We start from the raw sequence: 15633 nt of genomic DNA, 5'->3' as shown, positions 1-15633 counted from the left end.
AGAGAGCCACTGGCTGTCGCCGCACGTGTCGGAGGAAGCGTGCGGATACTTCAGGGTTCCCTTGTACCGACCAGTAGGAGAACATGAGCACAACAACCAGGTAGGGGAGGGGGGGGGGGGGGGGGGGAATTGGCGAACGACTAAATTGGGATGGGGAGAAAACAGAGAAAAATCTGAGAAAGAGAGATACAAAAAATAATAATAATAATAATAATTGTTTACCCCAAGACAACCCGATGATATCAGCAATCCTTTTCCTAGCTGGTGCAAGAGGAGGAGACGTGAGCAATGTGTTTCCCTATAATAATTTTTGTTGTTTCTTACATGTACATTGCTAACATCTAAGCCTGTGAGTCATGTAAAAATTGTTTTAATTAATTATCATCTTTAGATGGGAAAATGTTGCTTGAAATAGATTCAACATCATTCACCTTGTGAAATGGTTGACTAGAAAACAAGCTGGGGTCACTCTGTGCTTTCCCTATAGTAACACAAGATATGACTAGCACAGCAGGTGATTTATATCTTGTATTCAGACTTATCAAGCTTATGTCAACATGTTTAATATCATCTTATCTTACTGCACTGACAGATAATCTTGCGTAAGAGTAGAAAAAAGTACATAATTGTGAAACAATTAAAAAGATCTTGACACCAGCAATAATATCAGCAGTGTAGGTAGAAATGTGATGAATACAAGTTAAGTAATCTCCCCACTTTACCACTATTTTCACCCTCAACATTTTACTGGCTAGATGATGACAGAAATGAGAATTGCTATATCTCAATGGACACAAGCTCTAAATCTGTGTTTTATGCAATGGGGATAATACTATGGTCATAGAACAAACAAACATATTTGTAAAGTTTGTTGAAGGGGACAGAGCGTTCACAAGTAGGCTTGTGAACCTCACATCTGGGGTCGTCAAAATAGGTTTCTTACACACAAGGATGTTTGCAGCAGATTTTGTGACTGCATGACTAACAGCATGCTCATTTCAAAATGTAAAGTTTGACCTGATGGTGGCTCAAAAATCAGTAGGTTTCTTCCATCATTAATGTTCACAGCAAATGTTATATTACTTTTTGAGACATTTTGTTTACAGACAAACACAAAGACAAACAGACAGACACATGGAGGTCATTCATTAAAACACACCTTCCTTGGTGGAGGTAATTCAACATATCTTCATTGGAGGTAATTCATTCAAACATATCTTCATTGGAGGTAATTCATTAAAACATATCTTCCTTGGAGGTATTTCATTAAAATATATCTTCCTTGGAGGTAATTCATTAAAACACATCTTCCTTGGAGGTAATTCATTAAAACATATCTTCATTGGAGGTAATTCATTAAAACACATCTTCCTTTGAGGTAATTAATTAAAGCACATCTTCCTTGGAGGTAATTCATTAAAAAATATCTTCCTTGGACGTAATTAATTAAAACATATCTTCCTTGGCGGTAATTCATTAAAACATATCTTCATGGGGCGGTTAGGTGGTCGAGCGGAGATTGCGTTCGTCACCAGCCCCGGAGCTGTGAGCTTGGTTCGCCTGTTCGAATCCAGCTCACAGCTCCGGGGTTGTCACCAGCTTGGCTGGCCGTCTGCACTGATACAATTGGCTGTATCAGAGGGTGGGAGAAGCTGGCGGGGTGGGTCCGGGTCGTTGTAAACAGCGACTCCTACAGTTCGGTCGGGCCGCCTGCTAAGCGCGGATTGGACGTGAGGGGGATAGTGTGGTCCTCCCACACGCTACGCCCTCTCAATGAGAATCCGCGCTGCCAGGTGAAAAGAAGCGGTGATTGGCTGGACGTGTGTCGGAGGAAGCACGTGGTAGCCTCCACTCTCCCAAATGATCTGACTGTGGGGGGTAAAGCGCAGCGACCAGGAAGGGACTGGGAATTGGCATACGACTAACATTGGGATGGGAGAAAATCGGAGGAAAATGGAGGGGGAAAAAGACCAAAAAAAAAAAAAAAAACATATCTTCATTGGTGGAGGTCATTCGTTAAAACATATCTTCCTTGAAGGTAATTAATTAAAACACATCCTCCTTGGAGGTAATTCATTAAAATATATCTTCATTGGAGGTAATTCATTAATACATATCTTCCTTGGTGGAGGTAATTCATTAAAACATATCTTCCTTGGAGGTAATTCATTAAAAAACATCCTCCTTAGTAGATATGCCATATGTAACCGTAACATGTAACGACTGATTATATGATCAAGGTGAGGGATGTGCTGGACTGTAATTATATATATTTTTTTCTTTATGTATTTTAATTTCTTTTTATGGTTTTGTATTTTTATTTATTATTTATTATTATTATTATCATCATATATATACGTTTAATTTATATATATATTTCTTTTTCATGTTGGTTTTCCTATCCTTTTAGTTTTGTATCACAATGATGTGATGTGGAAAACATATAAAAAGACTGTCTGAATAATCCGTATAGTTTTGTATCACAATGATGTGATGTGGAAAACATGTAAAAAGATTGTCTGAATAATAGAAAATGCAATAATAAAAGTTAAAAAAAAATAAAAAAAATAAAGAAATATCTTCCTTGGAGGTAATTAATTAAAACACATCCTTCTTGGAGGTAATTAATTAAAACACATCATCCTTGGAGGTAATTAATTAAACGTTTCTTCCTTGGTGGAGGTAATTCATTAAAACACATCTTCCTTAGAGCCGTGAGAATTAGAATGTTTAATCACTTGTTATAACCCATTATGACTTATTCAACTGCTGCAACCCAATACAATGCAGAACCGATGATTCTAACACGTTTATCCCCAATCAGAAACAGAGCCATGATGGAGTTTGCCATATCTAACTTATTATGAAATACTACAGAATGTATATTCTATCTCATTTCAAATTAATGTCAGTTTCAATTTTACATTTTGAATTGATTTAATGGAAACTGCTGCAGTTTAAAACTGCTGCAGCCAACAATCACAGAACAGAGCAAACAGCTCTATGACAAGTTTATATCTCTTAAATCAGGATGAGGGGTGGAATTTGTTCTCAAACGTTTTTATATCCATCCATCTGCTCAGGACATTCCTTAGTTATGGGGCGCTGTGCGATCAGGCAAGCTTAAGCACGGTTTAGACATTCCTCCCTGTCACTTGCCAAACGGAGATACTACATGCCAAGATTTGCTTAACCCGTGCGTGCAATGTGATGGGATATAGACTAAAGCGCTCAAGTCTTCCTTTCAATCTCTCTGGCATGCCACGCAATGGATGTAAGTAAGTACCTCTTAAGTCAGTAAGAACTAGAGGTGGTTTCTACCGTCACGTGATCTCAAACCCATAGTGATCCTAGATAAAGGTGCTTCTTCTGAGAAGCTTTGGGAGTACAGGTCCTCAATCTGTCATAATGAGAGGGGTTCTATTCCATGATGTCAATTTGTATAAGTTGTGGCTATAGGGATGCCTAGAGTCTGTCTGTTAAGACCCCCACTTCTGGAAAAACACCTATATCCCTGTTGGCCAAATTAATTACAAATATATATTTTTTCAATACTGAAAGTATATTCTTATAGTATAAATCGTTTTTAACACCAACCCTTCCCATCGCACGAAACCTTGGCGTGATCCTTGATCCCACCCTCTCCCTCGAGCCCCATATCCGCCAAATTGTCAAATCCTCTTTCTACCACCTTCCAACATTACAAACATCAGGCCCCCCCCTCTCCCTCTCTCTCTTGCACGACCTGCTGCTGAAACACTGATCCATGACTTCATCTTCCCCCGTCGTGACTACTGCAGCTCACTCCTCTACGGCATCAGTGCTTTAGCTCCGTCAATAGACTCCAACTGGTCCAGAAAGCATCCGCCCAAATTCTAACTCGCCACATCCTGGCACCACGTTATCCCCAGTCCTAAAATACCTCCACTGGCTTCCTGTCTCCCACCAGATCAACTACAAAATCCTGGTCTTCACCTACAAAGCCCTTCAACAACTGCCCCCCGCCCCCCCCCCCCATCTCACTGACCTCCCCTCCCCCTACCAACCCTCTTGGTCCCTCAGATCCACCGGACAGCCTCCCTTCTCTCCACCCCCAAGTCCACCCTTTGCAATTTTGTGGACAGTCGGTAACCAAACTTACCAAAAATACATTAAAAGTATAATTTCAACATATTTAACATTTAACACACTAAGTACAACTTAATGGTTTCAATACAATACAATTGTAGTATATTTTCTGATACATAAAAAGTATACTAAAGTAAAAAAAAAAATGTACTTGTTGGTTTTACCAGATTTGAAAAGCAACAAGTCACTTCCATACTGTATGTCCCCTAGTCTGCCTCCCTCTCCACCTTCCAACTGTCTCAATAAAGACAAAATGCGAAGGGGAGTAGACTTCCCACTCACCTTTAAAGAATTATAACACAAAGTATAAATAATCCGTGTCTTCTAATGACAGTAATGTCACAATAATATCACTATTTTATGAGCAAAGGTTTTTAAAATTGGTGTTATTGAAAATTGGTATTCAATAATGTGTTCATTCTAGCAATAATTGAGTTTGAGTAGGTTTTCATATTATGGTTGTCTTTTTGGAATGAAACCATTCATGTCTTCTTCAAAGTTTACAGTTATCAGGTCTATTTCCATATGAAACTGTTATGTTGAGGTATAGGTTGTGGAGAGATGTATGCAGTGTTGGATAAAGAGACTTGGAGGCGTGATTTCTTTGCTTCAAATCATTTTATTGGCCCATTCTGACCAAAGATTTGCTGTTTCTTAAAAAAAAAAAGTTAAATCTGGAGAACATGAAATAGTAGACGATATAAATTACAAGCAGGCGGCACCAGAAATATATATTGATTCTTTACAGCATTTAAATAATGAAAGAGAAGAACAGTAACAACAATGAAACTTCTCAAGTCACGAGAACACTGACAAGCAGTCTCGACAGACGAGTTACAGTGAAAGTAGTGAAAATACAGTCATTCATACACTACGTACAAAAAACACGTCTCATTCTGAAGAGACGCATAGCAGTCATTCATACACTATGTACAAAAAAACTTGTCTCCTTCTGAAGAGACGCATGGCATTCATTTATACACTACGTACAAAAAAAAACCTGTCTCATTCTGAAAAGACATGTTACATTCATTCATACATTATGTACAAAATAACACATCTAGTGTATCTTAAGGGAAGTCAATATGACTAAAACATCGGAAGAAAGAAAATCTCCACAGGGTAAAAACGCAGTGAAGTACACAAGCTTACTTTGATTCAAAATGGCAGACAAGTAGTATTACATCGTTACAAAGGCTGGAATGCTTTTATTTTGTTCCCCATAAAAGGGAAATCTGTAAATCCTGACACCACTTCTCAGCGACTATTCTTAACACTATCTTTCTTAAGAGGCCACTGTAATCCGAGTTTACAGAGATTTATTTCTTTACATAATGCCTTTGGGTATTAATGCCATCATGCTCTTGTGGAAAATTATTCTTTGTTTAGGCCAAGTCACCATTTGGTCCGCACCATTGGGCTTAAGTGGCTGTTTCGTCTCACACAAGACACCTGTACAATTAAGGGGCGTTTTTATGCTGTTTCTGAACTGACAGTGCTGCATACTAGTGAGAAATATCATTAAACCTTGATGAGAACTCACACACACATACACACACACACGCACACACACACGTTAAGTAACCCCATGTCTGGCGATGGGCCTTAACTCGTCAGAAATGCTCTGTGCCTTGGAACAGCACTCGCAGGTAAAGACTTGCTCTGGGACAACTCCAAATGGAGGATGCCTGGTATACTGTAGTGCCAGGAAGCCCAAACCTCACCCCTAACACAGGGAATCGACCATGGACCGTGGCGCAACGTGCAGCTAGTTTTTCCACTGTCCCCTTTTCCCATTCCTTGTACTTAACTAGACACTTTTGCATCGTTGAGTTTGTCTCTTCTCTCTCACGCGAACCCTGTCTCTGCCTTAATAGCCGGGGAGAAAAGGTCTGGAGAGAGAGAGAGAGAAAGATAGAGGGGGAGCTTTCAGAAAAACAGGAGCCGATGGAAACATGGAGCTCATTCAAGTATGAGTTATTTTGGCTTCTTCTGTTTTTTTCTTTTTTAACAAGCTCCGCTGTGAAGTCAGTCCTGCTGGGAGACTAAAGGGAAAAGGAATGGAGAAAACTGAACTTCAACCAACATCCATCTTTCCCACAAGTCCCAACTGTGTCACAGTTCAAGAGGAGAGAAAAGTCCAGAATCTATCTCTTGTCCTCTTTCTTTCTTTAAACATGTTTTCTTTCTCTATTTCCTCTACTTCTTCCTCTATGACTTGTTCTCAATCTCGGCTGGGGCGACCATCATGACGGTGGTCTTCAGCGGGTAGTAGCGCCCCCTCCAGGTCTTCCAGAAGACTCCCTGCTTCCTCTGGTGCCTCTGCTTGGGAGGGGGGCTCTGGAAGTACCTGCCATTCAGGTTGGAGCGACCGCAGTTACTGAACCACCAACCGCCTGCGAGAACAGAGAGAGAGAATGGAAGAAACGATAGATTAGTTCCCAGCACTGAAGGTTATTTAAGAAAGCAAATTGTATTACAATCTCAAGTGTATTATTGCTATTATACAACTGCTTTATTTAACATTTAAATTCAGTGTGAACGCTTATGTTGAATTATTAAGAGATTAAGACGTACCGGACAGGTGCTTGGCGCAGTTGATGTCGCTTTTCTGGTCGTTGTCTTGGTCGCGGGTGGAGAAGGGGAGGCCAGATGCAGCGTCGGTCGCCAGGGAACTCTCCAGGTTGTCAACGGCGGCGGTCCCCTGGATGTGGAGAGAGTACTTGCTCTCCTCTCCGCCTAGACGGAAGGGGAAGCGCAGGGACTCGGAGTCATCCCTCCAGTCTGAGAACTGGATCTTGAGGATGTAATCGCCGTCTTTGGACACAGAGTGGATCTTCTCCAAACCCAGCCAGAACTCTCCTAGAGAACGAGGGAGAGGAAAAATAGAAAGAATTAAATCTCTGTTTGGTTCTACTGTAAAATGTTGACACATCAAAAACAGAATTCCACTGGCTATCAAAGTAACTAAAGTATCTAAAGACTGCTGTTACCCATCCCTCTTCATCGTCTTTGATTTATAATGAAGCTGTAATAATACTGAGAGCTCTTAATTGACTAAAATGGATTACTGCTCGTTCTATTAAGGTGCGATAAGCCGGCGATTAGTCCCACGGTCGTGACAGGCCTGTCTTGTTAACGTCCACCTTGTTTCTCTAACTCTGTGTCACCATCGCGCCTTGTTTATCAAATGGATGGGAGAGTTTGCCCTACCGGGGGTATAATACGTTGGGCTGGGATTGCTTGAACAGCATCTTAATGCTGAGATAATCCTGGTCCCAGAGCAAGCTAATTAGTGTTAAGGTGCTTCTGGGGAAGCTGGGTGCTGGTGTTTGATCCTGGGCAGTGCCTCTACTCTGTCCTTGTACCACCTTGTTCGTCGCTGTGCCTTTCCCTGAAATCCCTGATATAAGCTATTGAAATAATTCTGACTCTGAATGATGCAGAAACTGTGAGAAATCCTCCCATGATCACTCACTGGCTAGTGCCCCACCCCCCAGCCTTGCTATAGCCCCAGTCCGCTCCAGTGGAGTGGGATTGGAAAAGATAACAGTGGATCTATTTACCGTTCAAGCTACCAAAGCCTTTCTGGTACGCCTGCCATAGCTGGTCAAAGTCCAGCGAGCCGTCATGGCGATTCTGGATGACTGTCCAGCCTCCCTCTGGAAAGGGCAGAAAAAGGGCAAAGGGATTAGTCACATCCATGTTCACGTCTGGGTCATCCAGGCAATGTGAGGGTGTGTGTTGTGTATTTTGTCAGGTGAAAGCCTTGTAGCTCAGAGTCTAGCCTTATTCGTTTATTTATGCAAACTTAAAAGTTAAAGATGATCCTTTGTTGAGCATGTTTGAGGGACCTTTAAACTGATTAAAATGCTATTGTGTGAATTTAAAAATACATGCATGTCAAAACTGAATTTGAAGCAAACTTTTTGGAGATACAATTAGTTACAGTTAAGTTTTCACGCCTAGATACAAGCTATGAGAACATAGTCGGGAGCTTTGAAGTTTGAGAACGACTGTTCCAACCGTTAGCAATTGTTGGTTAAACTGCGGTAAATGGAACAGAGGACTAAGGCCACGAGGCGCCGCCTGTGCCGTCTTTTGTTCTTGCTCCGCTTACCGGCTGTCATCTCGCAGAAGACTTCAAAGGGCTGTGCGTTGAGTGGCTGGATGGTGTAGACTCCGCTGGCCGTCTCGCCGCGCAGGAACAGCTCGTGGCAGTTGGTGGCCATACCTGGATACACAAAAAGAAAACAGAACTCATTAACACAGACAGCTTGTGACGGTTCGGAGGCATTATCTAGGCTAGTCAGTAGCACTCGAAGGTCTCACAGCACAAACAACATTCACTTTTCCCTCATAGTGGCACACATGCTATTTATAACTGACACGTCTAAATATTGTGTTTTTCTTAGAACACGAAAAAAAGAAAAGAAAAAGAAAGAAACCCAACACTATTATTTGTCTTTGTCTTTGCGGCCTCAAACTTTTCACTGCCATTTTGCAGGATTTCCAGCATGGAGTTTATTTGCAAGGGAGGGGGCAAGAGTCCTGACAAGTACCCTTGTTTTTAATTAAAGGAATTCACACTTGAGTGTGAGGAAGCTGTGGCTACTGAAACCAGCAATCAAAACCCCTTCAATTTACTGTGCAATGAGGGGAATTATTCGTAAATTAATATTATTTTAAAGGGGATTTTAAGGTATCTGAATCCATTTCCTCCTAGTTAAGTCTTAACCTAAAAGTCATTCTAGGTCTCTATCTGCCACAGTGGACTTTGCTTTAGGGAATCCACAGTGAAAGTGTTTGCAAATAAAAGACTATCGCTCCAAGCGAGTCGGGAAACCTACAAAAGATAAAGAAATCTATGACTGTGAGGGTCCTTTGACTAGCCAGAACGAGAGAGAGAGAGAGAGAGAGAGAGAGAGAGAGAGAGAGAGAAAGAGAGAGAGAGAGAGAGAGAGAGAGAGAGAGAGAGAGAGAGAGAAAGAGAGGGCGAGATCCTTGCTTTAGTAGTAAACATGACCTTTCTCCCAGTTCCCAAGCAAACTTCCCCCCTTTCAGCTGCTTGTCGGTCCTGGGCTATTGATTACACGCGACTACCCCCCGCCACATTCCTCCAGCCCCCACCCCACCACCCCCCTCCTTGTCACACCTCGCTCACGTGCACAGCAGCCAGTCTGTGACGTAGGAGCGCATGGCCAGTGCATGCACAGTGAGTGATCACAGTGTGGCGAGGGGGTGTGAGAGACAGTGGAGAGGGGACTAGCTGAATGCAACAAAAGCACGGCCCCTTAGGGGCCAATTGGGGCTGTCACATGCCATTATGGAGCACCCGATTCACACCACCCTTCCCCAGTAATGTTTTCTTAACATATTATGCCATTTGGTGGACATTTTTTATTAAATAAAAAAAGAAGCTTACAGTACTGTGAGTGTATACTACATCTTCATTATGGGTGGTCCCAAGGATAAATTGTACCCCGGCCCTAACACTGGCAGTTGTCGTGCCATTCTCATTCATAATTTATATTCTATATGGAGACAAAACACAAAACCTGTTCCCAAAGGCTTTGCGTATGGTACTGCCTTGCCTTATCTTCAACTAGTTCGTGCACATGCCAGAATGCATTTCCTCCATCATCTCCTTAATTAACTGACTGATTGCCAAACTGCCAAATCTTTTTGAGGTTTTATTGATCTGTTTGTGTTGGTTTCACTCTCGCCTTGCCATGATTTCCTGGACAAGCATGCCAGCTGAGTTCACAGAACCACAATACATCATTAGTGTGGAATGACCCTTCCCCCGGGAGGCATGGACTCTCATTACTTGGTTGTGGCTGAGCTGGTGATTGGCCTCTTGGGGTCAGGGGTTTCTCCTCAACTTTGGCACACTTCTCATTCAATACAATGGGAGAGTGAGAGACACCGTGGAGAGGTGATAGGAGAGGGGTGCTGGTGATGGAGGCATAGGGAGGAGAGGGGGGGGGGGGTGGAGGAGGAGGAGGAGGGGAGGGTTGTCTGACTCCCTGACAGATCTGGGGGAAAGGTTGTACATTCCTGAGGGATGCACATGTTTGTTTTACGTTTGGAAGTGGGTGGTTTTGAAAATGGGGAGGGAGGAAACGTGTGTGTGATGTGTGTGTGTCTTCACAACAACAAAAGAGATCTGTACAAAGTTCACCCGATGAAATTACAACCGTTTTCCCCCCCGCCTCGTAGCTTGTTATGATTCACCCACTGACATTCTGCCAGTGAAAGACTTGTGAGGAACACTGTAGGGACGCAGTGATGCAACTTTGTGACGGTACTACTGTATCCATCCATTACCAATCCAAAAGTATCAATCCAAAAGTATCAATCCATAAGTATCAACCCATTACCAATCCAAAAGTATCAATCCATAAGTATCAACCCATTACCAATCCAAAAGTATCAATCCATAAGTATCAACCCATTACCAATCCAAAAGTATCAATCCATAAGTATCAACCCATTACCAATCCAAAAGTATCAATCCATAAGTATCAATCCATTACCAATCCAAAAGTATCAATCCATAAGTATCAACCCATTACCAATCCAAAAGTATCAATCCACTGCTATTACTGAATAGTATAGTCTGAGACCATTACATTGGGGTCCATTAGAGAGATCAAATATGCTTCTATGTGCTAAAAATGCTGAAAATATATAGTATTGGTATTAGTATTGGGAAATTCTCAACTAACGATACCTTGTTTTAGTCTGGTATTGGTTCCTATAGAACACAACAGCACATTAGATTTGAGCAAAGCCTCCCTCTTTCTCTCTCCCTCCCTCCCCTCCTCTCACCGCCGTCCCCCGCCCACCCATTGAAATGACCGGCGAGTAATCCCTCTGTCTTTTGAGTGGCTTTGTGTGACCCTGAATTAACACTGTCCGAGACTGGTGAACTCTCCCCTACTTGGAGCACTGCCCGCCGGGGAAATGTGTTTCTTTCTCGGCCTTCCTCAAATCCTGCTGATGTCAGAGAACACAGAGCCATGAGAGGTCTTATTGTGTTTCAGACTGGATGACTGAACTCAAACGGTCCCTCCACTGGGTTCACCTTTCACCCACTTGACTGTCGGATGCTGAGAGAACCCCCCCCCCCTCCCCCTCCAGTGACTCAAAGGCTCTACTACGTTGGTTGTAAATTAAGGACTGTGGGTTGTGTTTTTTAAAGACTATTTAAAAGGCCACAAACTCACAAACACCTTTTCTTGTCAACCAGAATTTGATTAAAAAAAAATTACCATAGAAAGAAAATAATACTACTGAACACAGCTGCTATCTGGCTATAGTGGAATTGACTAACAGGCTCACATACTAAATATATCAGTTGGCTAGTGAATATCAAGCCATGAAACTCGTGGTAGGTTAGTATAGGCACACATAAGTGACAAATATCCCCACTTGCCCTGTTTCTGAGCTGTTAAAATTACTCTTGACAGAGGGTGAGATTGTGCCACATTTATTAGTGAACTGTATGTCTCATCTCTCATCCTCTCTCTCCTCCTCCTCCAAATTTGAACACTAAACAGAAACTTGCTTTCAGTTAGTCCATTTGTGAGCCACAAAACTCTGTCTGAACTTTCCCCCAATTGGCCCTCGTCCAACTTGAACACAGCCTTGAAGAAAGCGGGACTTACCCGATGACTACTCAGCTAGTCATCATATTACAATTCAGACAGTGTAGGGCTTAGAAGAACATCCTTAAAAATATTGCCTTTCACAATTACAGTAAACTATTGCGTGGGTGAACTAGTCAGACCGTACTTGTTTACTGTCACCACGTTAATTTCCATTCCTCTATAATACATGCCTATTTGCTTTTCTTATTTGATGATTTCTTTGAACAAGTGCCAATTAGCCTGGGCCAATTACATTATTGTAACTTTTGCGCGCCACAGAGGGCTGAATAACTAAGTCTATACTCTGGAAGCAAGCAACTGACTTTAATTGTTGTTGATTTATTAAGCCTCTGAAACAGATGGCACGTCGCGTTTGGCGTCGGGTTTTATCCAGGCGACTTAAGTCAATGTAATCAAGGAGGATTTTGGACGCGTCTTGGCTTTACTTACCGACGGGTGAGTCGCGCTGCTCCACGCTCCCGTTCAACACGGTGCCATCTGCCTTGCTGCGTTTGAAAGGAGGTCTCTCTTTTGTGAGCTGGATCTGAAAGTTAGATAAATCAATTTAAAAAAAAGCACACCGAATATAACAAAAGCGGTCTAAAGCACGTGTAATATGATGTTTGCCATTAGTACTGAATGTAATTACCTGGTTTTGAAGGGTTCTGATGCGCACATTCTGCTTGTCTAGTTTCTCCTGCTGCAGTCGGATCCTGTCCACCAGGTCATCAATGCGTTTGTTCTGAGCCTCCAGCATCCACTGGAATAAAGACAAAGGTATCACTTATTAACTCTTTCCTTGTGGATTCATCAGATACACAGTACCTACAAGCCTGTGTGTTAAAGGCCAAGCCTGTCGACAGTAAATAAATTGGCCCGGTGTTTGTCACGCATTTCAAAAGTTCGTGTTAGTTGTCCTTCATTGAGAAGTAGGACATGATCGACCGTGGCTAGGTTACATAACTCGGTTCTCTAGGGATTTTCCATTCCATTATATAGGCTTGCTTAGTTAAGAGTCTATTTAAGTTCAACACTTTTTTCTTCTTTTCCCGTTAACCCAGTTAAAACTGGGTCACAGTTGTGAAATATCCTGGCGTTGACATTGTGACTGATTGTGCGTGCAGATGGCAAACCTCACTGTGCATGATGCACACGTAGTCCACGCTCCCCACGCATGCTAGTACAATACAATACACACTGGTTAACCGACACCCCCCACCGAGTTGCCCTCTGTGTGCTTTGCTATTCAGTCAATGGAAATAGCTCCACTGTGAAACCAACTGTCCATGTCCATAAACGTTTTTTTTTCTTAAGATATTCCTTTATTGTTTCTTATGACAGCTATATGCTAGTACCTTCACCCGTTAACCACTGCTTAGCCATCAACTAGTTGTAATGTGATATCCGATAGCTGTAATGTAAATGGTATGGGTTACAGGCTTATGTTTATGTAATGGCTTATGTTTTAAGACTTGAATGAAGAGGCTTCTGTCTAGCATTATAGGCTACTATATGGTAATTACTTAATGTTAGCAGACTGTGGAAGAATGCATTGATGCCTACAATGGAGACTGTCTGTGGACAAAGGGAGACAGATAATCCTCTTTGTCTCATTGTCTCTGAGACCATCTTCTTAACTTCCCGTCCTTTAACAAGACAGACCCTAGTATTGTCGCCATCATCATCATCATCATCATCATCATCATCATCATCATCATCATCATCATCATCAACCAACCTAAGGTAAATAAAATCTTCAACCTTAGTTAAAAAGCCCCCACCCTTACCTGGATGATGCGGGCGTCACTGTAGTTCCCAGCAGCGGCGTTGCCAGCGTTCAGGTCAGGCAGCACCCCTTCTCCCTGCAGCACGCTGTCCACCTTCGCCTCCAGCTGGTTCATCCTCTGCTTCACCACCCTCCTCTCCTGCTGGGTCTCCTCTGCCTTCTCCTCCAGCCGGCCCATCCTCTGGTTCACCACCCTCCTCTCCTTCTGGGTCTCCTCCAGCTTGCCCATCCTCTCGTTCGCCACCCTCCTCTCCTGCTGGGTCTCCTCTGCCTTCTCCTCCAGCCTGCCCATCCTCTCGTTCGCCACCCTCCTCTCCTGCTGCGTCTCCTCCGCCTTCTCCTCCAGCCTGCCCATCCTCTCGTTCGCCACCCTCCTCTCCTGCCGCGTCTCCTCCACCTTCTCTCTCAGCTCGGCCGTGATGTTCAGCACCTGCCCCTCTCTGTCTTCCAGCCCATGTACCCTGGCACTCAGTGCCTGCCCCTCCACCCGCAGCCGCTGGCTCTCCTTGCCCAGCTCCGTCACTGTCCCGTTGAAGGCCTTCAGCTTGGCAGAGATGTCCCTCATCTGGAGCTTGGTCTTGTCCACGTGCTCCTTCAGCCCCTGGCCGAGCTGCATCAGGCCGTGGGCGATCACGTTGACATCGTCCCACGCCGCATACTGCACACGCTTCTCCTTGCCCCCGCCGGACGAGCCCCCTTTCCTCTCGAAGGGGAAGCCCGTGGCCATGAGCGCCACCAGGCAGAGAGTCAGACTGGCCAGTGTTGTCTTCATTGTTGCAGGTGTAGTAGTAGTAGCTTTTGCTTTGAGAAGAAAAGGTGTGCTTTATTGGTCTGCTAAATTATTGTAAAAAGGAAAGACATGTGCAGCACACTCCCCTCTTCCTCCCAGTTGCTTTCAGAGCTCCTGCAGAGTCTCTGAGTGGGAACAGGACTGTTTTATACTTGCACAGCTCCTTGGAAGCGGCTCCCATTGGTTAGCGGAGGAGAGACAGGGGAAGGGGGGGGCAGAGTCAGGTTTCTCCCCCGCCTGCCTCTACACCTCTCTGTTAACTCTTTATGCAGAGGCGTGTGGGAGGAGGGTCATGATGTAACTATCCTTCCATCGCAGCACAGCTAGAGACAGAGAGAGAGGGAGAGGCTGGGATTTAATTTCCAGTAAGATGATGGCTTACACCACACAGCTGCGTGATAAACGGAAAGCATTTGTTTCTCGCTATTTTGTCAAACATGACAAAGTATCGCTGAGTAAACACTTTTCCAATCACACATTGGTCACAATGACAGCTCTAAGGTATTAAGTACACATCACTTTGTACATACTGTAGATTTGCTTATCACAGCAACTCTCGGATGTCATTGTTGCTCGCTTGAAAGCAAGACTTTATTGTGGTACATTGATATACTGTATATTATGTGTCATGTATCATTCCCATTAACATCTCCTCTTTTCACAAGACAACTCAAGTTAATGCAAAATGTCACATTGATGTACACAACAAAACAAAAGTTCACTTCCACAAAGGACATGTAATGTGGCTAATGTGAGGTGATAGAATGATTCAACATGAACCGAGGTAGCTGTGTGAAGCCAGTTGCTGTCGCACCCTGAATGAAAAGAGCATGAGTTTGATCGACATAGTCCCTAAACCCTTAGTTAACAACTCCTCCTAAGCAGCCGAACAAGCTGAATATGAGCAGTTCCACTGCGTCCCCCCTGAAGGATGGAGTTAGACCAATCATCACTCATTTGACTCGCGTAGATCGGAAAACATCCCTTCACACAGAACAGGTCAAATGGCTTCCATAGAACCATACGTTCTTCCACAGGACTCTTCCTTGTCATGAGTGAGGGAATTACTAGTGTCTAGTGAAGTCATTGGAACCGAAGCACACCCAATTGGAAGGAGGAAGGAGCGTGTGCTGTACGATTTGGCCAGAGGTGGTTCACGGCAAAGACCTGGAGAGAGAGAGAGAGAGAGAGAGAGAGAGAGAGAGAGAGAGAGAGAGAGAGAGAGAGAGAGAGAGGCTGCGAGACTGTGAGAATTGGGGGAAAGTTCACAGCAC

At 43.5% G+C, this 15633-nt stretch overlaps 1 protein-coding gene across 1 annotated transcript; it reads right to left on the bottom strand.

Moving 5' to 3' along the window:
- Positions 1-4746: 4746 nt before the first annotated feature.
- On the bottom strand, positions 4747-14467 carry angptl4 (angiopoietin-like 4). The gene is made up of 7 exons (XM_084327143.1): positions 13571-14467; positions 12433-12543; positions 12234-12327; positions 8249-8362; positions 7695-7790; positions 6706-6990; positions 4747-6524 (listed from the first exon to the last, which is right to left on the bottom strand). The coding sequence occupies exons 1-7, from the start codon at positions 14339-14341 to the stop codon at positions 6340-6342; spliced, it is 1656 nt and encodes a 551-aa protein (XP_084183269.1). The 5' UTR covers positions 14342-14467; the 3' UTR covers positions 4747-6339.
- Between the last annotated feature and the right edge of the window lie 1166 nt (positions 14468-15633).

Source organism: Notolepis coatsorum (genome assembly GCF_963971535.1).
Source record: "Notolepis coatsorum genome assembly, chromosome: 13".
Lineage (NCBI taxonomy): Eukaryota > Metazoa > Chordata > Actinopteri > Aulopiformes > Paralepididae > Notolepis > Notolepis coatsorum.
Note: the sequence above shows the minus strand (reverse complement) of the source record. Positions and strands in the feature narration are given on the sequence as shown.

Bases quoted from the DNA above. Each gene is read 5' to 3' on its own strand.
- angptl4 (XM_084327143.1), bottom strand. From the start codon at position 14,341: ATGAAGACAACACTGGCCAGTCTGACTCTCTGCCTGGTGGCGCTCATG. The intron at 12,328-12,432 runs GTAATTACATTC...TCTAACTTTCAG, and splicing joins TCAGAACCCTTCAAAACCAG to ATCCAGCTCACAAAAGAGAG. The intron at 7,791-8,248 runs GTAAGCGGAGCA...TGCCCTTTCCAG, and splicing joins CTTCTGCGAGATGACAGCCG to AGGGAGGCTGGACAGTCATC.